Below are 24,574 nucleotides of genomic sequence, written 5' to 3' on the forward strand. Positions count from 1 at the left end.
ATTTCCGACATGAATGTACTTCTTAAAATGCTCTGCAATATTTTGATATATTTCGATCATCTTAGCTGACCATAACGAAACAAAGATTATATTGATTTATGTACAATACATATTTCGTTAGCGTTTGGTCTTAGCTTTGTTTATAATAAAGTTTTTAAACACTGCTTAATTTTGAGTTTATGAGTGCATATTTCATAATTAATTTACATCCTCAAACAATCATTTATCAGCCAACTTTTCCGATTTTTGAAATATAATCATAATAAAAGAGTTAATAGGATGATTCTCCGATACAGTTGACTTTGATATTGTATAGATAAAGGCAACAGTAGTATACTGCTGTTCAATAGTCATAAATCGATTAAGCAAAAACAATTCCGGGTCACAAACCAAAACCGAGGGAAACACATCAATTATAAGAGGAAAAAAAACGGAACAACAGAAACACTGAACTGCTACAAAAACAAACGCCAACATACATAGAAACGGACTGCCATATTCCTGAATCAGGACAGAAAAATACATAAATAAATAATATAATAGCACATTACAACATGTAAACCACAAAATAACAACGAACACCTCCCATGAATTTACGACAGTACACCAGGACACTACAATAGAATTATAAACTGAGCGTCACACGAATGTACCAACGCCACAAAAAGTGACGTATTTTTGTGACGTTTATTTTATCACAGGTACATTTCTAAAAATAGAGTTTTTTATGGTATTATTTAATGTATTTGCAAACATGACAAGAATATTAAAATGAAATTATGTTTGTAATGGTGTAATTATTTGTATTGTCTAACCATGTCGGTTTTTCTTCTAAATCAAAACTGTGTATAAACAAAAAAATCCTGTGCATATAGTTGCTTTAAACTAAAAATCATATAAAAGAACTAGCTGATTAATTATCTTAACTTTTTCATACCTATAGAAAATAAAAATAGAATTCAAACCACGAACGATAAGACATAACACAATATCGAACCAGACTTACAAAAGAAACTAAATACATGAATGTTGGATGTATAAATACCGAGACACGTCGTATAGTAATGCGAATTCACACTCGGCAAAAAAGTCATATTCGGGAATAGATCACGTTCGGTACTAAGCAGACCATACGACATAGATGGTAAACCACAATCTAAGATGTGGTTAGCTAGTTTAGACACAGACACATCGTATAGATCAACTAATTCGTGATGGTGTCCATAAAATTTACGGAATGTAATTTTTAACGGTTTTCTTTCCTCCTCATAACGCGTAAGGAGCACACTCCTGTGTATAATTATAAAAAAGCATTACGAATGCCCATACTTAATTTCGGTACGTAGTAGGGTCATTTTTGAAGTCTTTGAATCTTTCTTTAATTCACTTTATCATGTTTTTTGTGTATATTTGGATATATTATGAAACAAAATTTATTTTGCTTACTTCATCGATTTATAGATACATAAAGATGGTTCGAAACAGTTATTTATTTATATGTTTGCAAAATTTTAGCATTGATATGGAAAACGAAAGGAAATGACATCCGGGACAAAAAACCAAATTGTTCACGTACTTTTTATCTAGTTTGTATATAAGTCCGAAAGCAAAATATTTACAATAACAATGATTAATGCTAAATCGTTTTTTAATATAATTCTGTTTTATAAACTTTAGAAAACAAACCTCGAAGATTTCATAAATAAATGTCAAGACTCTTTAATATTCTTAAAGACATTGGTTTCAACAGACTTCCGTTGTTCTAACTTTCTTATGGAAACATGGTTATCCCTTGGAATTCTTCAAAATGACAGAAAATCCCACTTATAAGGCGGGATGAATAAATTCGCAGCCACGTCCGGTTAGAATGGAAACGTTAAATCCTAAGCCTCGTGTAAAAGGTTCGTCCTTACCGTCAGACAATTCGTATTTCTTCATCATTAACTTTCTCGTGTAACAACAACAATGGTATTAGTGTTTCCGACATTGACATCAGTTCCTATAAATCACAATTACTAGTTTTACCAAGTTAATAATACAACAAAGAAAAGCCATAAGTTATCGGCATCCGTAAAATTCCGTGATGTGATTTGCTACCAAATCATAATTTGTTTTCATTACAACTTCTGTACTGTTATGACTAATTGTAATAACGGTACAATTTAACAATTGTTTTACAGAAGACATTGTGTACAAAAGGTTTCATGAGAAATTAGCGTAACTGTACTGTGATTTTAGCAATTTATATCAATTTACCTCTGCAAAGAGTAAACAAATGACATATTATTTATGAAACACGTGTAGTTTTCACAGGAATCGGAATCATACGTTTTAATTTGTGTTTAAATTGTTCTTTAATTCTTCTTCGGAAATCAGATCCGAGTCCTTTCTTTCGCTGTTTAGATGAATTACTGGAATTAAGTATACCCGACGTATTCCATATTTTGCAAAGTCACTGTTTACCTTTCTAGAACATTATATTTCAAGATGATTTTAATCTGTTTCATGAACATGCTTAGCACATGCGTAACAAATCTCAAGCTTAGGGTTGAGATGAAGCTTTAAAAATGATTTATCAAAGGAACAGCCCGTATTTAATTTAATTTTTTTCTTAAATTTAAAAGATGTCTGATGTATTTTATTGGCCAGTGAACTTCTTTCTGTAGTGTTTGTTTTTGAAATCTGACATTGATACTGAAGCGAATTTTTTATCCTGAGAAGGGAGTATAAAAGATCACCGTTCGTAAAATGGAAGAGTAAATAAATGTATATTGACAGGTCGCTTTCGTCAATATCTTTTACATGAAGATTGTAAACATTAACCACTGACTTGTCACAACAGTGTCTCTACAAGCAATATTTCTGGTCCGTCTTGGCTCTTGAAATTGAAATATAATGGACATTATACATCGGATCTGTCACACTGACGATAATTAGAAGACAAGTCAGTACTTATGACCACTACGATGACACCTAGAATTAACCGATAATGAATTTTGTTTATGACTGTAATAGTCCTAAAATGACTTTGTCTCGCTGAATCGTTATAAGATTTGTATGGATGCCTCTGGTAATTATTTGAAACAATTTCATGATGTCTCAAGTACCAGGTATCATACTTTAACCGTTAACGCATGCCATTAGACTTTCCTTTTCACCTAAAAACATATTGATAAAATAAATTCATATTGAAATGAAGACGGACATTTTAATCTAAAGCCTAATAGTAATACTAATGATAACATTCCCATCATTATATTAGGAGCACACATTACATTTGAACGCATTTTTTTTTATTGAAGATTGTTATATTTTATATTACGAAGTTTTGGTAAATGCAAATTGAAAGGAAATAATGGACTGCATAGAATATTTCAATAATAACGCCAGTAGACGTTTACATCTTCAAAGACAAAGAAAGAAGACAAATATTATTTAAAATGTAGCGAATATCTATATAGATTTGATTAAATACATAGATTACTTTTAAAAAGAAGATAAGATAAGCTGTTATATCAATGCGTTACATAGTAAAAACAACAGCGAGGAAACAACAGCGAGGAAAGGATCAAAACAGATAAGAATTGTACTACAATATGTACATGCATGATTGTACAGCTGTATTTTATAGGTTATTCCCACAGATGAGATGTGCGCAAATGTAGAAGTAATCTACACTAGTACGGCGCCTGCTATTATAGCATTATCTGTTTCATTGTTTTGAGAAAACCAAGATAAATGACGATGTACTGTTTAATGATCATTACACTTTTTTTTATCCATTTCTGCACAAAGCTTAATTAATATATTAAAGTAAAATATCATCAAAGATATTAGGCTTGTGTTTCAGTACTGCTGACGCGACTGTCGTTTACGTAAGAATCATCAGTGGCGTTTGAACGATATTTCATACCGAAACTAGTATTTCTGACGATTGATGAAATATCTTGTGTTTTTTGCATTAAAAATAAAAATAGCGAATATCAAAAGTACAATACTTAATATATATATATTTAAAAAAAAAAGTCCATATGTACTGGATAATTATTTTATGAAAATGTCTTTAAACAATTCACATTGAGCAAGTGGCGTCTGATTGCAAAAACGTTTAAAATCAGCCTAGAATAGATTTCGTATAAAACACTCAGCACATTTAAACTAGCCCCAATTTGCAAGAGTACTTGATAGGTACACTACATCATAATAAAAAAGATGTTTCTTGCGAATAAGAATACTCAACTTTTTTTTTATTCTTATTTTATCAAGATCTCCCAGACCTGCATATCCGACATATTTGACTTTAAGTATGTCACATGATCGTTTAATGCTAACATAAAAACATAGAACATCCTATACACGGTCCTGGTATCACTTTTTGGATGGCGGGACTAATCTTCCTTTAAAAAAGATTAAAGTTCCCATATTCATCGAACACAAAAATTAGAATGCAAATATATATGTTTTGCTAATGAATTTCAAGATGATAATATTGTTGTAGTTGATACTTTTAAATAGATAATGTAAATTATAAAAAAAATATGGCACAATTAAAATACGTATGTATGGTTGGGTTTTTTTTTAAGAAGAAAGCATTTGACAGATAAGGTTGATTAACTAAAATGGTGTTTTTGAATTCTCCATATTAAAATGTTGAACTGCATCAAAAACATAATAGAATTGACAAAATTTCAATATGTTTCACCAGAATTGCACTGGAGTGTGTAAAGAGTTTTGTGAAATAAAAGTTAAACCATCAAGGTTAGAATGAAAAGCGATTATCATTGAACCAAACATTATCATCATGATTTAATCATTTCGTAATATATCAAGCGGATACCAGATCAATGTCAACGAGCAAAATGTTATAATGAAAATGATACAAAATAGATTAGACAGCTGATGATAAATTATAATGTGGTTTTACGTTTGTATTACTATCGTAGTCAACAACGAAAAAGAGATGACTTCTTTATAAACAAAGCGACGATTATTATTTTTTTGAAAATGATGAAAGTAACCAGTTGAGAAATAAAGTGTTTGCTACAAAATGTAGGCGCTATTATAAGTTTTAATATCCGGAATGTAACTTAATCTAATTTAGATCAGAAGGATACTTCACTGTTTATCATCGCTTGTAACATAAGTGCTACACATTTATGTTTGTTTGTTAATGTTCCTTTTACTTGTTCAATAATTGACCTTTATTTGAATGCACTGATAGTAAAACGTCAATGAACTTTGATGAGAAGAGTTTTAATCATACTCAACAAAATAATAAAGTGAATTATACCATCCATTAAAGACCTTCTGCATACTTGAACTATGAAAATTTCTTACGGTCAGTGTTTTTTATGTAATTACTGCGGTGACAAAGGAAGAACCACTCGATTTACTCGTTTGATTTACGTAACCAACACATAATGATTATATTATAATAAAGCATTTACAAGAAGATATAGAATTGAAAACTTATAGAGAAAATATAACCCTAATACAACATTTAAGTTAATATATTAAATTAAAAGTACAAAACAAAAACAGGAAAAAAAGATAATTAGATGCATATTACATTAACGGGGAAGTTCTTATTAGTTGAACCATCTCGGTGGTCTCGTGGTAGCGTGTTCGCCTCAAGTGCGACCGGGTTAAACCAAAGACTTTAAAATTGGTATTTGCTGCTTCTCTGCTAAGTACGCGGCATTAAGGAATTAGATCAAAGACGTGTCGGCTCGGAATCAGAATAATGTGTCCGGGTTAGGTGACATGTCTTCCTGCGGACTGTTATCTTGTGAACAAGAACGTTAAAAATCCGGCTCAGCGTGTCGGTCTAGTACAAAGCAGGGTTAATATTCATATTATATTGACATGTTCTCAATTAGCCGCTGGACGTTAAGCAGCCATCCATCATCATCATCTTATTAGTTGAATTTAAAAAAATCTTTAAAGAAGGTCTAAAAAAAAATTATATTACAATAAACAATACGAACGACAATGTCTGATTGCTCACTTTGCATAAGCACTATAAGATACATTGAAATTTCATGTTCCTGAGCCTTAACATTCCTCATAGTTATACAAGCTTTTATATTTTTTATCTGTAAGAGCTGTTTCATTCCTTATTTTTATGACCTCGAATATGTTATATCTATGTGAGCTATATCATCCTTTGTTTATACGGGCTTTAACATGCCTTATCTATATGAGCTAGACCATACCTTATTTATACGAGCTCTAATATGCCTTATTTTTATGAGCTAGACTATCCCTTATTTATACGAGCTCGAATATGCTTCATCTCCATGAGCTAGACCATCCCATATTCACACAAGCTCTACCTCCTTCTTATCTGAGGGTTATTTGGAAACTATTAATAAAAAAAAAACAATATCTCAAAACAACTAAATGTGTTCCCATCATATATCATAAAAATCGATATTTCGTATGTACCTACGATATAACCGAAATACAACTATTATTTTGGTCCAAACAAGACCACACAAATTTAAAATGGGCAAATTCTTGGACTATAGATAGATAACCATAATAATTCAGTCATTATATTCCATTGATCTGAGATAGATACAATGACGCACAAATACAAAGTCAATGAAAACGCGTCCATCAAACATTCGAAATAATTCGGTATTCACCTATCCCAATTACTGGGAACAGTCAGCTTATAGACTCTCTCACCAGAGAGCTTATATCAAAATACGTGACACTTTTTTATTGTATAAAGAAAAGTGAGTATGTGAGATCGATTACAGGGAGAACCTGAATTTTTCGGGTTAAAATATAGGTAACAAAAATACAAACCACAATTCTCTCTCATTTTTTTTGCATGTGCGAAACATATCAATAGTGAAAGCGTACATATATGATTTAGCCCATGTTACATCACCATCAGAACTATTTTCCGATATTCTCTTGACATCTATACATGTTATTAAAATATTCTTAGACACAAATTTCAGTGGGAACAAAATTATTGCAGGCAGGAATATCATTCATCTAGTACGCTAGAGTTAAAACAGAAAAAAGAAAATAAAAAACCGACCAATTAAAAGAAACCATAAGATGCAGTATATGCCCATCGATATAATACTGTCGCCTTAATTCGTCACACTCAAAACTACTTTAAGACATTCTGTAGACATCTGCATTTGTTTTTGAATGACATATAAATATCATTAAAGAACGCCAGAAATGTTATTTAAAAAAGACAAACATTTTTAAAAAAATGACCAATTAAAACTAAATATATACTCCCCATATGATTTTTTCAATATATTAAATGATATGGAATATGAAAACTAATTGTTTCATTATTTAAATGTACAAAGACAGATTGGTATGATGTTAAATGTTATACTAAAAAGTGTTCAACATGAAAAATATTTATTGTCGTCGGCCTTGTTTAACAAAACACCTATAATTGTACGTCTGGTATCTTTGATGAATTAGGTTGTTGCATGCCTTCTATTTCACATATCTAACAAACTGCTTGTTAGTACTATTTATGAAAATAATTAAAGATTTATTTGTTCAAATAATCTATTGGGAATGTACGTTATAAATGAAGTGTTACAGTATAATCTCATTTCAATCTATTTCCATGTTTCAAGTTGAAGTTAAAGAGCTCTATGACGCAAACGTCGAAGAAGATAAAAAAAATGGTTTTAAATAGAGATTTAGGCATATCAAGAACATGCTAAGCTAGACACGAGTAATCAAGTCGGACAGAGAAAAGAACACCATTTCAATCAAACAGAAATTGTTCGAAAATTCCTTCATGAAGATTAAACATGATAGACATTTTCATTTGATATACGTTGTTTGTCCCGCAGTAGTTTTAAAACAAGGACATGATAAAGCAGAACATCAATTATAATCATACATAATTTGAAAACTGCTGTTTCATAATGTCATTTGAGTACCGTAACATTAGACCTATACCCTTGATATTTACAGTTTCTAGTCCATAAACATTTATTTTAAGTTTTGTAAAGGAGTGCAACTTTGGTTTTTCTTATTTTTTATTTTTTTTTTTTGGCATTTTCTTTAACAATGCATCCGACCTTGTACCTAATCAAATGTTCCAACGGAGAAATAACAAGGACTTCTTAACATCGGTCGTCTTAGTGCGCAGAAATAGGTTAATTTCTTAATAGTTTGAATTGAGGACTTAAGGAAGTGTAAATATCTAAAGTGGCTTGATGATTAGATTAGAATGTAACGTCATTTAGGGTTAAATTAGGGATTTTGTTTGATTCAGTTACAACGTCCCATCATGCTTATTTTTGTGCAATCATCAATCAGCTAAATTAATTTTGAACCAATTAGCATGACCATCCTGACCTGTTTCGGAGAAAAGATTCGAACAAATAAGTAAATGTGTTCTAGTATTTTCACATAAAACTATAAGCTTAAATGTATTACTGGCACAAAGATAATCCTAGCGAAATTTGTATATACTAGTATTGATTCTGTAATCGTTTTAATATGGACAACTTTCATCGAGAATAGTTTGTGCCATTTTACCCATGCTGTATATATAGACGATTTTTAAATTTATTTGTGTTAACAAAGTCTCCCCCCCCCCAAAAAAAAAAACTGCCTTTTGGAGATTCGACCAACTTCTTAAAGAGCATCATGAAGCATAGTGCTAGTCATTGTCACGAAAATGTAACATGCAGCTTAACATTTTTTTTATGTTTATGATTATGTTTTGAATGTGTGCTGAATCTTTATTAATTTTTCATACCATCATCTTTGTTATTGATCATTTTTAAGGAATGACTGTAATATTTTTTTCTGTCTATGGAGAAATAACATAAAAAAAATGTGGTGCACACTGATTAACACGCGTAGCGGTTATCTAAAAGTGTGCACCACTTTTTTTTTTATATTTCGAATAGACAGAAAAAATATTACAGTCATCCCTTATAATTTAATTCTAAATTCCATTTTTAAGGAGTAAATCATGAAAAAAAACATTGATGACGTCACGGTCACATGACAAAATTATGTCTATGAGCTTATAAACAAAAACTTTCAGCCGATCAGAAAACGTGTTACATTCAAAATTAAATTATTTAAACGTAATGAGATATTATATGATAGTTAAAGCGACGACTATCACATCAATCAAGCACTAAAGGACAGGGATGTTAAATAATACAGGCAACCATGTGTGGGATGTCAACATACGCAACTACACCTAATCAGTATTGATTTCTTTTTATTTGATAAAGTGCTAGATTACCTGCATGACTGAGTGAGTACTCATCAGTAAAGCTCGAATCAGAAAATTTGAAAAGGCCAAAAAAATACGATTTCATTTCATCTTATTCGTATATTTTATCTTTTATCAGTATAGTTACACATTTCCTAAGAGTTTTGTATTTTGTCTGTTTGTGCTGAATCGTCGTTCCTATATGTATTATATTTCCTGGTTGGTTATCAATAGACTGTAACAGTTAACGTTTATATTCTAGATTTTAGCTGTGTTAAGATCTAAATATAAAGCAGACGTCCTTACAGTCTGGTGTTTTCTTAATTGTATCTTTCGGTCAATAATGCTCTTTTTTTGGTTAATGACTACAAACTTAGTGACATTTACAGGGCAATGAAAAGCAAGGCATTGTTAATAAATGTTACCATACCTAATGATATCATTAGTTCACTTAAAAATATTCGTCTCATATATCTAAGTGCGCGTGACAATTCTATTAAATAACCATATGCATATAGACAGAAAAGAACTGTTTCGCTTTTGTTTAATTTTCTTTTACAACCTTTGCACTGAGTTGTGTATATGTGCATTTATCAAATAAAAGATAAAAAATTATGGGATTGGCCAAAAGAATTATGATTAACTATAGCCGCAACTAAAAGGTATATTCAATTACATCTTATAGTACCGATGGTCTGTATTATAGATTTCCTAACGTTCAATTGGTTTTGAAATGAAATGGAAGCAGATATACACACCATCGAACTCAATAAAGGGCAAAGTTTGTGCCTGGGTCTGCTACTTATGTTCATTCATTGTAAAACTAACGTGCATTCAACTTTCAAAGATGTTCAAATACAAATTGAAAATATATAATTTATATCTGTGTTTGGCGTACCAAAACTAAATGATGAGTGGATTTTTATTATTATTAACAACCGTATACCTCATATTTAATTTTATTCGTAGTCAAACTGACTGTCTCCTTAAATTTGTATGTAAGAAAATGACGAAAAAAATCATCTTTGGTACAAACGGAATCACAATCACAGACAAATTACACTAAGTATAACAAATAGAATATTTCTCTGTTTTCTGTTCATAGTTCTAATTAATTTCGCTTTACTTGTCTCGTTTATTTGTGTCTGAATTAAACCGCTTTTATGGTTTCACCATTTAACGTTAAAGTAGGTCTTCTTTAATTTTCTCGAAGGAATTCGGAATTCATTGACTCGCGTTCCATCTACAAAAGACTCATCAGTGACGCTCGAATCTAAAAAGTTAAAAAGGCCAATAAAAGTACGAAGTTTGAAGAGTATTGAAGACCCAAAATTCCGAATCTATGAAAAGACATAAAGTAAGACAAAGAATATACAAATTAGTTTATATAAAGTTCAGACAATCCGGAGTCGATCTGCCTAAATGTCAAAAAAAATTGCAAGGCATGGGAGAGCTTTAAATAGACAATACCAAATGCACAGAACAAGTCTAAGCAATCGAAAGCCAATACCGTTTGGACTTAACAAATTTAAAAAAAAAACCGTCTTGTACAGAAATATTTATATTATAGGTTTAACCAACCCCTCTTCTCCCTGTATTAAATGATTAATAATGATTCACCAAAATGCATAGAACTTATCTAATTCCTTGAGTCCGTTTCACAAAACAACTTACGACTAAGATTGATCGTAAGTCATGAACAATTCAGTATACTTTTGATCAATTTTAGTCGTAAGTTTTTTGTGAAACTGACTCCTGGTTTTCATAGATTTTAATTGATTCATCGGTTTAGAAAAGGAACAAAAACATTAAAAAGAGAAGTAGAAGATACCAGGGAAGGCACAAGAAAAACCACCAGTCGAAAAAAACAGACAACACCATGGATAAAATGGCATGAAAGTTCAATGACGAATTACTAAATGCAACACAGAAAACTAAATACTGAGCATAAGGAACCCCACCAAAATTGGGTGAACTTAGTGATCAATTGGACTGGTGGTATCAACGTGAAATCGAAAGATATTTGACAAATATCAAGATTTGAACACGTGTGTTCTAGCTTCAGTATGTATGTGTTCTCACGATCATAGTGTCAAACAATGTTATGTTTGCTTAGATCGTTGAAAAACAATCATATAAAGTCCAACAAAATGGGATATTAAATTTACAGTAGGACACGCCGATGTTTTATGACGTGGGTTTTTAACATTCATTTTTATTATTTTCTACAAATATATTTATTTTTAGAATCAAAGATAAAAACTTACCTCTTGTAAAGTCAAAACATTTAGGTCTTCTATATGTTTCATGCCATACATGTCTTGTATGTTGGGGTGGTATCCTTACATTGGTACTTTGTTTTGATTATTGCAAACAAGAACACAACTCAATCAAACTAAGAAAGACTTCTCTTTATTTACTGTATATTACTATATATTTGATGGCAACATTGTTATATAAAAGCATGTATTTTTCAAAAAAAAAAGGAAAAATAACAGAAATTGTACGAAATGAGGCATATGCATTAGCTGCATTAAAGTAGATTTCCCATTTTGCTTTAAATACAATAAAAAATCTTTCTTAATATTTCTTTGATTAATTTTTATGCTTAAATTTTGGTTTTATATATCCTATTCACATTTTTAATTATGTATAACCTTATAAAGGGTATCTCAACATATTTTTAATCCATGACAAAGAGTGTACTGGGAAAGGCTTCATTTGAAATTACTATTCCGTAATTTTGATTTGACACGTTTTGCAGGGGTTATTGGACTTCGGCAGTTGTAAGCCTACTGCAGTACAATGACACTTTAATACGTTTTGTCAAGTGTCTTTCTCATTTAATAGGACTTTTATTCTTTTCATGAGTAGTTGAACACACTGTACGACCAAACATTTTTTTTTCATGTATTTTACATGAAGTATGGGAATTTTTGTTAAATGTTACTACAATTGCAAACAAGCCCCTCAGTAAGGATTGTCATGTGATGGCCGGTTTTATGAGTAAGGTGAATCATTATATTCTGGTATATACAATGTAATATTACTGTCTCTAAGAGTATTTATAGAAATAGTAGTTCATCCCAATTGCGACTTTTATATAGCACTGTAATAAAACCGCGCGCTAAAGTTTGCTACAATGTAGAAAGTTTTTGATCACTGGTGATCATACAATGATATTCCCGTTTAACCATAATGTTAGGTATCATTTGATAAACGTAAACAGGTTATTATATTTTAGTTTAAGTTTGGACAAGACGCACTTATTATGATATTATTACTGGAACGTTATATAGTGATTTCGGTAAGATATGAATGTATTTCTATTTCAGAAACCTGGATGTTTGGGGATGTGTCTTGCCAAATCCATGCGATTGTTTGTTACGTCTTGTTATCCAGTATTGCCTGGTTGACATCTCTGGCAGCGATTGAAAGGTAATCGTTAATTTTTCAGAAGCCTGATAATATCAATACTGACGCAAAAAGTCCCCGTTTTGGTTCATCATTCCATGTCAGTGATGAAAAAGAAAAGGATTTTACTTTCAATGTTTTTATAAAAATTCGTCACACTGAATATACAATAGATTTTAACATTGAGAAGAACCGTTTAAATTGTATTTGTCTTATATTTTTTCATGATTTTTGTTTTTTTCCTTTGCCTTTTTTGAACATTCGATGTTTTTTTTTTAATAGTTTTGAACAAGTAATGATGTAGTATGATTTATAATTAGGCAACCAACTATCAGCCAAAGAAAAATAATCGTACCATTATGAAGTTGGCTTTGAATTATAGCAAACATATCTCACTACAAATTGGTTATTAACTCAAGGCGAACTTGATTTTGAATATAAGTCCATTTTTCACCCTGTGAGTTTGAATAAACTATTTCAAAGTGGGTAATTTTGTTCTGCGTAACCTTTCTTAAACAATAAACCATAACTCTGTTACCTATACATTTTTCTATATTAATTTCCAAATATTTAAACGGATTATGAAGGGGCAGTATGCTTACTTTGCAGTTCTTTCCCATTTTAGGTCTACAGAATGATGTTGTTGTCATAAAATCTACCCGTTTGAGTTAAGGTAGTTTGTAAAAACAATTTTCGATGACTTGATAATGATTGTCTGTGGGCGACCAAATAAGAAAATCTCTCCTGAATCCTGAAAGGGATTACCAGGGACGCAGATGAGTTGAGTAATGATGGAATTGTAATGTTTTATTTTTGTTGTTTTCAAAGAAGACTTTAAATGCTTCATATTATGGTACTTTTGGCAGAAAATCAATAATTTTCTACTTGTGGTGGTAGAGTCATTTACTTAGTTTGACATTTTTGTAGGTATTAAAATGTTAAAGGTTTAGCTACTGATAAACAATATAGTAATTTGCATTTATAAATGTATCGTAAGTTGGCAGTTTCCTATACGCATAAATAATCCGTTAATGACATGGTGAATATTATCATATATCAATAAAGAATACATTAGCTTATTTTTGCTTCCTACATATCTGCATATTAAATGAGTGTCAATTTCTTAACTTATTTTTCCTTCATAATATTTTACCTTCCTAATTCTTTGATTTTTACCGTATCGAAATTCGTGACAAACTTGAAGTTGATTTGGTTATTTCAGAAGATCGTCACTGTTCATAACGTTGCTGTATGAAATATATTGGCACGTACAGCGTCGATATCAGTGTAGGACGGCAGTGTTTCAATATCAGCAGGTGAAGTAATTTAAACTTCCTGCCAGTAACTACGTGCACTTTTTAATACGGTATAACTTTCATTGTTCATATGGGTTTGTTGTTTATTAAACAATATCATAGAGTTAAGTAATTTTTTTCTGACCTGAATTTTATTACAACTTCTTTTTCCTACCATTTCTTTTCTACTGATCGATAACGAAAATTAGAGGTTTGTGTGCTAAAAAAATCTAATTTAGTTCCGCAACATTGTTCATGAGTCTCTCCCAAGTCAGGCACATCTCCAGTTATGTTATTGTCCTCTTTTGGAACTTGGCGTTTAGGGCAAATCTTTTACAGCCTCTGTTTTTGTCTCTGTTAACCAGTCTGTACAATCTCTGTTCAACTTCGTAATTAATCTTGCCGTTAAACAGTTTGATTTGAGGGCCACTGATTGGTCTATATGCAGACAAAACACGCGTCGTCTCGATAATCAAACTATAATTCTGGCATCTTCCATGAGTTTTTACATCCACTGGATCGATGCAACTTCCGGTGGACGTTTCGTCCTAGTGGGTATCTCCGGCCGAGTAGTCAGCACTTTCTATTGACATGAAATATTCTTGATATGGTAATTTTCTGTAAATTTTTCTGTTTATAAAATTTGGAAGTATTCGAAACACTTAAGTTTTCATTACCCTCAGATAAAGATGACCTAAGTCGTATTTGGTGCTACTTTTCGTTTGTTTTTTTTGCTTGCAATGATTTTCAAATTCATGTTTGATTTGACCTTCCAACATTTTTTTATTTGAGCGCCACTAATTAACATAATGTAGACGAAACGAGTGTCTGCCGTACCAAATTATAAGCCGGTTACCTTTTATAACTTTCTTTAAGATTGGTCAATGATTTTTCTAAACTTTCTAGTAATTAAGAGATTGAAGGATTTTTATAGAAACGTATGTTGTTGAAGACTGTAAGTTGACCCCGAGATGTAGTTTGATATGGAAGGATGATTTTGTTTTCTGCAAGAATATTCATTTTCAATCATTGCGAGGAACGATTATTCATTTTTGAGGCAACGCTGCATTAATATTCATTTTCATTTTCCAATATTTTGTGGGTCATGTTTATCATTTTTAAGCCGACATTGGATATTATCTATTTGCGGAGGTTGCAATGTCGGGTTGAAGACTGTAAGTTGACCCCGAGATGTAGTATGATATGTAATGATGATTTTGTTTCTTCAAGAATATTTATTTTTAGTCATTGCGAGGAACGATTATATATTTTTCGAGGCAACCCTGCATTAATATTCATTTTCATTTTCCAATATTTTGTGGGTCGAGCTAATTATTTAGAAGCTGTCATATGCTATTATCTATTTTTGGAAGTTGCAATGTCGGGTCATGTTTTTCTAAATTCTCTCATATCTCCCGCCCACCCAACCCCTGAGAATATCAAATTTCTTTCCCTCAAGGAATATTTGACTTGAAAGTATACTCACATAATTGGAGTTGCCCTACTTATAGATCAGCTTATACGCCATCCTTTAATAATATTTGTGAACTCGTTCTGCATCTAATAATGATCATGAAAATAAAGATATTCAAACTATATAATCAATATTTCAGATACCTTCCAGAATAAGAACCCATCTAGTTAGAGATGAATGACATCTTACACGGTAGTTTCTGACAACCCACTGTCTTGCACTATTGTCGATATTAGATTCATCATTTCTCTTCGCTTGATTTGTAATGTTTCGTTTCATTGCTGGATAATTTCCATATAACTTCTTTAATATACTGTCAGAGAATAAATGTTCATTTGAAACTTTAATATATACATTCGATTATTCTGTAATCATAATTGTCGAAACAAAAGATTGATTGATTGTTGGTTGCTTAACGTCCAGTGGCAAATATTTCATGCATGTTCAGGACGATCGAAACATAAGACTTTAATATATGTCCGATTCACTATCTTGCTTTAACATGTCGCATTTTTTAACATGTAACCAAATGCTTAACGATAGCTCTTATATGAAATGGAATATTTTGATAATTTATCATAACAACCGATTGAGGATGCAACAATGCATATGTATGACGGAACTTGGAAGAAATATTGGGCCCTGAAGGGATGTTTCTTTTTATTTTATAATCTGTTTCACAAAGCACGTGAACTTTTTTCTTAAAATTACAACATTGTAGGATCCTGTCTTGTTTAACTCGTCCTATAAGTTCTTACATTTTGTCTTTAAAACGCTCCGTAGATTCCACCCCCTAAAATTAAATGGTTTTGGCTAGTAGTTTATTTTTGGCATTGAAAATATGGTATAAAGCTTTTTAATAATATTTTAATTTCATATCAATTTATTTTTTAAAGGGGAATATTTTTAAGAGAATGCTCTTTAAAATTCAGATTATACTATATTTCATCCATTTTTAGATATATAAAACAAATAATCAGTTGATATTTGGTTCTACTTTTTTACCTTCACAGGAAATATTGTAAACTCAGTATTTCTTAATTGACAGATATTAAGCGTCCAGCAGATAGCTTTTAGTCGATAATCGGGATAATATCAAATTGTGTTTAGAGTTAATGTAGAGGATTCCTTATGTAATTCAAATTTATGTTCGGTATATATCCTAGTGTTTCAGTTTCCCAGCTATCTGAAAGATAATGTAATCGAAAATTTGAAGAGGAAGTGGTCATTCTAAAACCTTTTAAGATTACTAATCATCTTGTGCTTATTATTATCTACCACTTACTGAACAATTTTGTTACATTAATATGAAGTGTTGGTGAAATAGATTTCTATTTATGTTGTTTTTTGTTTACAAGTTGTTATTTTCTTGTGATTTGCAATGAAAGTGCATATTTATGAGCAAAATACTATAGACTACAAGCAAACGTAACATTGTGAAAATGGCGGGACACTTTTTTCTCTGAATCGAGTTCTCATACAGCGTATTTCGATTAAACAGCTATATGGGGGATTACTATTTGTCTAATAGGACATAATCTAATCAAATATATTATAGTAAAATCCTATATATATATGATTTTAGAAGATGAACTAGAGAGTAAATCCAGTATATTTAACAATAGTTGTCCAGTAGGGGATATTTAATTGACAACATATAACTTTTATGTACTAACCATGGATCGCTAAGAATAAGTATTCTAAGTATAAAAATAAGAAGATGTGGTATGATTGCTAATGAGACAACTCTCCACAAGAGACCAAATGACACAGAAATTAACAACTATAGGTCACCGTACGGCCTTTAACAATCAGCAAAACCCATACCGCATACTCAGCTACAAAAGGCCTGGAAATGACAAATGTAAAAAATCCAAACGAGAAAACTAACGGCCCAATTTATGAACAAAATAATGAACGAAAAACAAATATGATACACAGCAACAAACGATAACCACTGAATTACAGGCTCCTGACTTAGGACAGGCACATACAGAATGTGGCTGGGTAACATATTTGAATTTTTCATTTTTGCATCTTCAATAGTAAATAAACTCATCATAGATCCCAGGATAAAAACGTGTATACCACATGCGTGTATGTCTACAAAAGACTCATCAGTGACGCTCGAATCAAAAGAGTAAAAAAGGCCAAATAGAGTAAGAAGTTGAAGAGCATTGAGGACCAAAAATTCCGAAAGGTTTTGCCGAATACAGCTTGGGTAATCTATTCCGGGGGTAAACAATAGATTATAGAAAAAAGATGATTACTAAGAGGCTTAAGAGATAGACATGCAATTTCAAAATTGAATACAGAAAAACTATCAACGATTCACAAAACTCTGCACAAAAACTGAAGTACAGAACCATACTTAACCAGGGATAAACTGTTTTTCTTATTATATTTTTTATTTGTACAGAAACATGAAACTGGCCCAAAATATTCTATGTGAGGCAGTTTTGTTTATTTTTTTTCCATGAGCGAATCAATGATTAACTCAAAATAAACTCTGATATTAATCAAATCAACCGATGCTTAACCCAGCATAAACTCTAAATTTACTCAAATCAACCAATGATTAACCCAAAATAAACTCTAAATTTACTCGAATTAACTGATGATTAGTTCAAAATTAACTATGAATTTACTCAAATCAAAGAGGATAAGTATTTATACAGCATACAGACTTGTTACTTGTCATTTATGAAATAACATCAGTATGGATTCTTCCTAAGCTGTTGTACACTTTCCATACACTATTTCATTTCAGGTTATACAAATGTTTATCATCTGGAAGTTACTCGATGACATTTTCTGAAATCAATACACGCATCCTGATATTTGGAATGTATATGACAGCTTTCTTTCTGTGTACTGGTCCAATGTACGGATGGGGAGAGTATTCTCAATTTAAAGGTACCATTGTATCCGTATATTTGACCTAGGATAAAAATGTCACTAGCAAAAACTATTTTAGTGATGATATATTTTGGTCTATTAAATGAAATATCCCTTTGTAAATTCCATTCGTCCGAAGAGCTTTTTTCGTGTTATTTGTTTTTCTTTCTTTTGAACATGGTCTTATCTCTCGCACCACAAGAATGTATTTTTCCGTTAACCAAATTGCCTTACTGGTGGATTAAATGCCAGTGTTCCTTGATCAACACAAAGACACTAAACTGAAAAATCTTCGAACTCTTTAAAAATTTAGCATCTCAATCAATTAATGGTTGCTGGACGTTAAGCAAGTATTTATTTATCATCAAATTAATCATCTCAATTACTATAATCAGTCACTAGCATTACTTTGCAAATTACTTACCGAGATTTAAACCCATTTACTTTAAAAAATATTAACAAAAACTTTCAAAGACTTTCAAAGACGTTCATTTCTATGGCTTTTGGTACAATTCCCGAATACAAGCAGAATAACTACAATATTTTCTATCTTATACATATCGCTGTATACAATTTACAATACAATACAGTAATTTCATTAACTAACGTGTCCTCTTAAGAGGATATAAATTACAATTTGATATTGCCCCAAGGCATAATATACAATTCTACAAATTATTTCAACGATGATCAAACAACATATATACAATTTATTCAGAAAAGAACTGCATATGATATACTATTGAATAAAGAAAGCCAGCAATATGGATTCCACTTGGAACACAAACATATGTTTTGTCTAAACATGATAATTTACTGCAAGTTTTGAATTTTAGGCTTACTGATGATAAAAGTGAGACTACTTTCACGTCACACAACAGAGTCAACCGATTTATGTAATACCACTTTAACTAAAGCAGATGCTGAAAATATTCAATACATTGGACAATTGATTACGTCAAGCTTGCAAGAAAAATGGAATATGTATATCCGTTCAATGAATACTAAATGTGATATTCATTTCACAGTGAGGATTCGAGATGTTACATCATTGACAGTATTACTAGAAGACGTGGAATCTCAACAAACGGGAAATATTCTATATGATCTAATAACTCACCTGAACAATAACGTCACAGAGAGATATACACCTGAGGTTATTGTGGATAGAAGCAATATGCATAATTATAAAAATGTTCTCCTTCCATTTCAAAGTATGTAGAATACTGTTTATATATAAATCTCACATATAATATGTGACAAATACAACTCATAAATAGCAACGAAAATAAACGAATTATAATACATATATGTACACAAGCAGCATAACTAAGAGTCCCCTGTCCTCAGCTCCAAAGACTTTTTATTTTTGTTTTGCCACTTGGTTTAGTTTGAGTGATTTAGAAGGACCACTAGTTTTTTAGTATCAGAAATATTTGAAAATATAGGATTAACTGTTATAGCAATCTCATTAAAAAGATGTATTCGACACCCTTCCACATTTGACCTCGAGGTAAATTGGGATTTCTGCCCTTTTCTATTAGTTAGTTATGATCAGTCAAATACATATTTTTAATGAGATTGCTATAAAAGCAAATTCCTATTTGTGTACATAAGCGTATGCTTAAATGACAATACAGAATTATTAATTTTTAAATATATAGAGAACACGAAGATAAAAATACAAGCAATTAAAGATGGGGAGGAAGATATAAAAAGTAGAAATTAAAAATCCATACACCGAGGAAGGACAGACAGTGTTACAATAAGCCACTTTACATTACACAGATACCAACTGTTAAGAAAAATCGAACCAACGAAAAACTTGGAACGGGACCTTTTATAGCTAATTTACGGTACGGATTACGTATTTTGTTGAATCCCGTACAATGACATGAAACTGAAGGGTAAACAGGTCCTGGCGAGTTTATTTTACGTCCCAACATATTTACAAAACAAATTTGTGAACTGATTTTTAAAGCAATGTGACGTGAAATAACCAAACAATTCCCAATATTATGGTAATACTATTCTTTTTCAATAATTACCTCAGCAAAACCTCTTCGTCAATTATACAAAAGTACAGTTGTTTTGCTTCACTGTTGTTCATGTAAGGTACTAAACGTTCAACAATAATGAATAAGGGAAATTGCATCGAACACAAAAATAAGTCATATTGATTTAGCCGTTTAAAGTTCTATTTCAAATCCAAAAATATATCTATGATACACTCGCTATGAAAGTAAGGCGAACGTTAACAAAGGAAGATTCAACTCATAAGTCGAAAACAAACTGACAATCCCATGGTAAAAACTAAAAACGACGAAAAAACAAACAGTACACAAAATACAACATAGAAAACTAAAGACTGAGCAACACGAATCCCACCAAAAACCGGGGTGATCTCAGGTACTCCGGAAGGGTAAGCAGATCCTGTTCCACATGTGGCGCCCATCGTGTTGCTCATTCAAATCCGGTGTATAAATCGATAGGTCTCATTCGAGGAAAAGAGGACGGGATTGTGGTTACGACAATTTGAACATATCTGTAGTCATCTGTGAAACAGATATTCCATAACGGTCAACCAACTCGTAATGGCGTCCCTAAAAATTTTTAAAGGATAGTTTCAACTTCACCACTAGGTTCATAAGCTTTCTTGTAAGCAGCAACACTCTGTAAAAGAAATCATAATAGTGAATGCAAACTCTTGAATATCGTATCAACTGGGAGATATATACGCAGGTGCTGTTAGAATGTTGCTACATGGAAATGGAAACTTCACAATTGAGAAATTGAAATCATCTTTTTAATCGTAAAGTTTTGTTCTCAACCGATCCTTATTGTCAATTTAAAGATGTAAGTCTAGATATGAGGCAGACTTAACTGTATCTGTTGTATCCTTCATTTAAAAAAAAATAAAAGATGCAAAAATCCTAAATTATGCATCTACATTAAAATTTTAAAGGCCATATCGATGTAAACAATTCAAATATACGAACTTGGCCATTTTTACCTTCTATAATGAAGAGTTCCTTTTTTTTATTTCAACCGGGTATCAGCCTGTTATCTATAATGATTTATTCACGAATGTATTAGTAACAATAATTTCTTCTTTTTTGCTATACATTATGTTTTGTATATTGTACACACTCAAACATTGTAGTGTATTAAAATTGTTAAGAATAAGTTCGAATAGAATTTACATAGATATAATAATACAAACATACTTTTGATTTGTTTTAGGTCTTGGGGTTTGTACTCTAGATTTTTCTTCGGTCAATGATTATAAAAGGTCAGCTACATATTACATATTCGGAACAACTCTTATTTTACCATTTGCTGTTACCGCAGCCTGTGGATTAGTTGTGCTAATGAACCATTATTCCGGTTCCTTACCAGATAACATTGTTAACTTTAAAATAATATATTTTGGAAGTCTGTTAAGCTTCATATGCTGTTTTCCGTACTATGTTATCAATTTCATGAACGGATCTGGACATTTCATACCTAGACATGCTAATTTTGTCTCCACGTTTTTCTTTTACAATTCTTCTTTGTGTTTAACTATTCCATATCTACTATATAGGCGACCAAAATGTAGGAAATCAACGAAATCCACCAAAAATGCACATTCGTATTCAAACAGCAATGGAATTCAAGAAGATATTCAGGTGGAACAAGAATATTCTAAGGTAGATTACGTGTGATTAAGCTACTTGGATCAATTAATTCTCTACTATTCAGCAAATAAAGCAGCTGGGATTAATTTTGACATGCTAACTATTATGCTCCAAAGGTGGAGACGCCACTCAGAATCAGCAAAATGCATTTGATATTAATTGTTCTGCTGAGGAAATTAAATGTATAAGCAATCGGTCGTCATTTCAGTGCGGATATTTAAGGAGGTAACAATGAGGGATCATGAGTTATCATATTCCAATAATTTGTCTACATTGACCAATGTTTTAATTTTTTATATCGCCATTGTAGGTGATCTTTGTATTGACTCGTATTGTTAGTCAATTTATAATATTTAAAGACCATTTTCATTAATATTGATTGTTACTAAAATCAAATTATTCATATATATATCATGCACTTACTTTGTTCTATTATCGCAATGATTTTTAAATATTCCCCAACTTACAGGAGTTCAACAGTTGTTTTATTGTTATCATAATGATATATGTACATGTCCTACCATGGAAGTATTTTATGTATAATACTTTCATGGTCCTTCAGAAAAAAGGCGAAATGATAGGCAGTGTATCCCTTTTATGCGTCATTTTTTTCTCAGTTTTAAAGTAGTTTTTTTTTTCTATCTATGAAATGACATTTTCATGGCAAACTGCAATAGTATTTATTTTCAGATGTACCTAAGTTAATTTTCAGCACACCCTTTTCGTGGTCTCCTACCCCTTCTACTACTAATTTGTTACATTTCGTCAAAATCGAATCCATTATATCAAACAAAACAAAACCGTTTTATTGACAAACAGTCTACGTAACTGTTTTAATGAGCTGCAACAAATAGATTGAAATAATTTTGTTTATTGTACAGTTGTTTGTTGATACAAAGAGCAATTAAGTAAGATTTGTATTGAAATGAAATAAGATAGTGAAATACTGTAAACAGACAGATTGCTGAAAATGACAGTGTTATTTGTGGGTTGTTTTCTCAAGATTATTGAAGCTGTTACTTATAATCTGGCTAGATGACATACAACTATATCAGGATCAAATGTTTAAGCTTTGTACAGCTATTTCCTATTTCAGACGAGTGATTCAATGTATACTAATAGGTTCAAACTTAAACTTTATACATTGATTTATTCCTCAAATAAAGACTATATGGCATTGGTACAATCAATAGGTATAGATGGATGAATGAATTGGTGTTTAACCTCCAGTGGAAAATGTTACATGCATTTCAGAACTGGAACATGTTGATAGAATAATTATGAATCTGAAGCCTGCTTAGTCTATAAATCCGACACGTTGAGTTCACAATGTAACAGTCCGAAGAAAGACATGTCACCCTAGCCGGACAAATTATACTGGCTTCAAGCAGACAAGTCGTGGATCATCCTCCTAAATGACGCGTGCTTAGCGACGAAATATCAATCAAACTTTTCAAGTCTTTGGATCGATCAAATTTTTTTAACAAAATTACCAAAATCCAAGGTAAATTCAAAGAGGTAGAAGTCCATAAATAAAGGCAACAGTAGTATACCGCTGTTCAAAAGTCATAAATCGATTGAGAGAAAACAAATCCGGGTTACAAACTAAAACCGAGGGAAACACATCAACTATATGAGGAAAACAACAGAACAACAGAAACACCGAAGTGTAACAAAAACAAACGCCATCATAGAAACGAACTATTTGATAATAACTGCCATATTCCTGACTTGGCACAGGATATTTTAAGAAAAAATGGTGGGTTGAACCTGGTTTTATGGCTAGCCAAACCTCCCGCTTATATGACAATGTTAAAAAATATCGCTAAAATGACAACACTACGTGACAGAAATACAGCACAAACAAACGCAAGAACCCTCAGCACAGAGAAACGCACAAATAAATAATATAGTAGTCGTTACAACATGTAAACCGCAGAATAACAACGAACATCTTCCATTAACGACAGCACAAGACATCACAAACAGTGACGTATTTTTGTAACGAATATATAATCTTGAAATTCATACATTTATTTTCACAATACTAGTCCAAACAATTGTCAAGACTATGATGGTATCGAAAGGCTGTTTTAAATAAAAGCTGTGACGACGTCATAACTATTTGGACTAACACAATATTTATCCATGGAAAATGGAAATAAACTCGACTATACTGACAAATAAGACATATGTGAAATGTACCGAAAATACAGAATTCAAACCACAAACGATAAGACATAACACAACCGAAACCACAACAGAAACATCATGAATAAATACATGAATGTTGGATGTATAAATACCGAGACACGTCGTATAGCAATGCAAATTCACACTCGGCAAAACAGTCATATTCGGTAATAGATCACGTTCGTTGCTTAGAAGACAGACGACATAGATGTTAAACCACAATTTAAGACGTGGTAAAATGTCATTAGTTAGTTTAGACACAGACACATCGTATAGATCAACCAATTCGTGAAGAACTACAAATCTTGTGCCATAAAACCTGAAAAAATCAACCGTTAGACTATATCAATCAACGAACGAATGTTAAACAACTGTCATATTCCTG

The 24,574-nt window shown here is 31.5% G+C and overlaps 1 protein-coding gene across 1 annotated transcript in view; it reads left to right on the forward strand.

Annotated features, from left to right (window-relative positions):
- LOC127705795 (uncharacterized) overlaps nucleotides 1–22,462 on the forward strand; it is a 74,470-nt gene extending 52,008 nt beyond the window's left edge. Inside the window, exons 2-5 of the mRNA XM_052210143.1 lie at nucleotides 12,571–12,673; nucleotides 18,189–18,334; nucleotides 19,153–19,530; nucleotides 21,560–22,462. Of these exons, the coding sequence (XP_052066103.1) occupies nucleotides 12,571–12,673; nucleotides 18,189–18,334; nucleotides 19,153–19,530; nucleotides 21,560–22,023 (1,091 nt within the window). The 3' untranslated portion in view covers nucleotides 22,024–22,462. The remainder of the gene's footprint in view (nucleotides 1–12,570; nucleotides 12,674–18,188; nucleotides 18,335–19,152; nucleotides 19,531–21,559) is intronic.
- The last annotated feature ends 2,112 nt before the right edge of the window (nucleotides 22,463–24,574 follow it).

The sequence above is a fragment of the Mytilus californianus genome, unplaced genomic scaffold, assembly GCF_021869535.1.
Source record: "Mytilus californianus isolate M0D057914Y unplaced genomic scaffold, xbMytCali1.0.p SCAF_6, whole genome shotgun sequence".
NCBI classification, from domain to species: domain Eukaryota; kingdom Metazoa; phylum Mollusca; class Bivalvia; order Mytilida; family Mytilidae; genus Mytilus; species Mytilus californianus.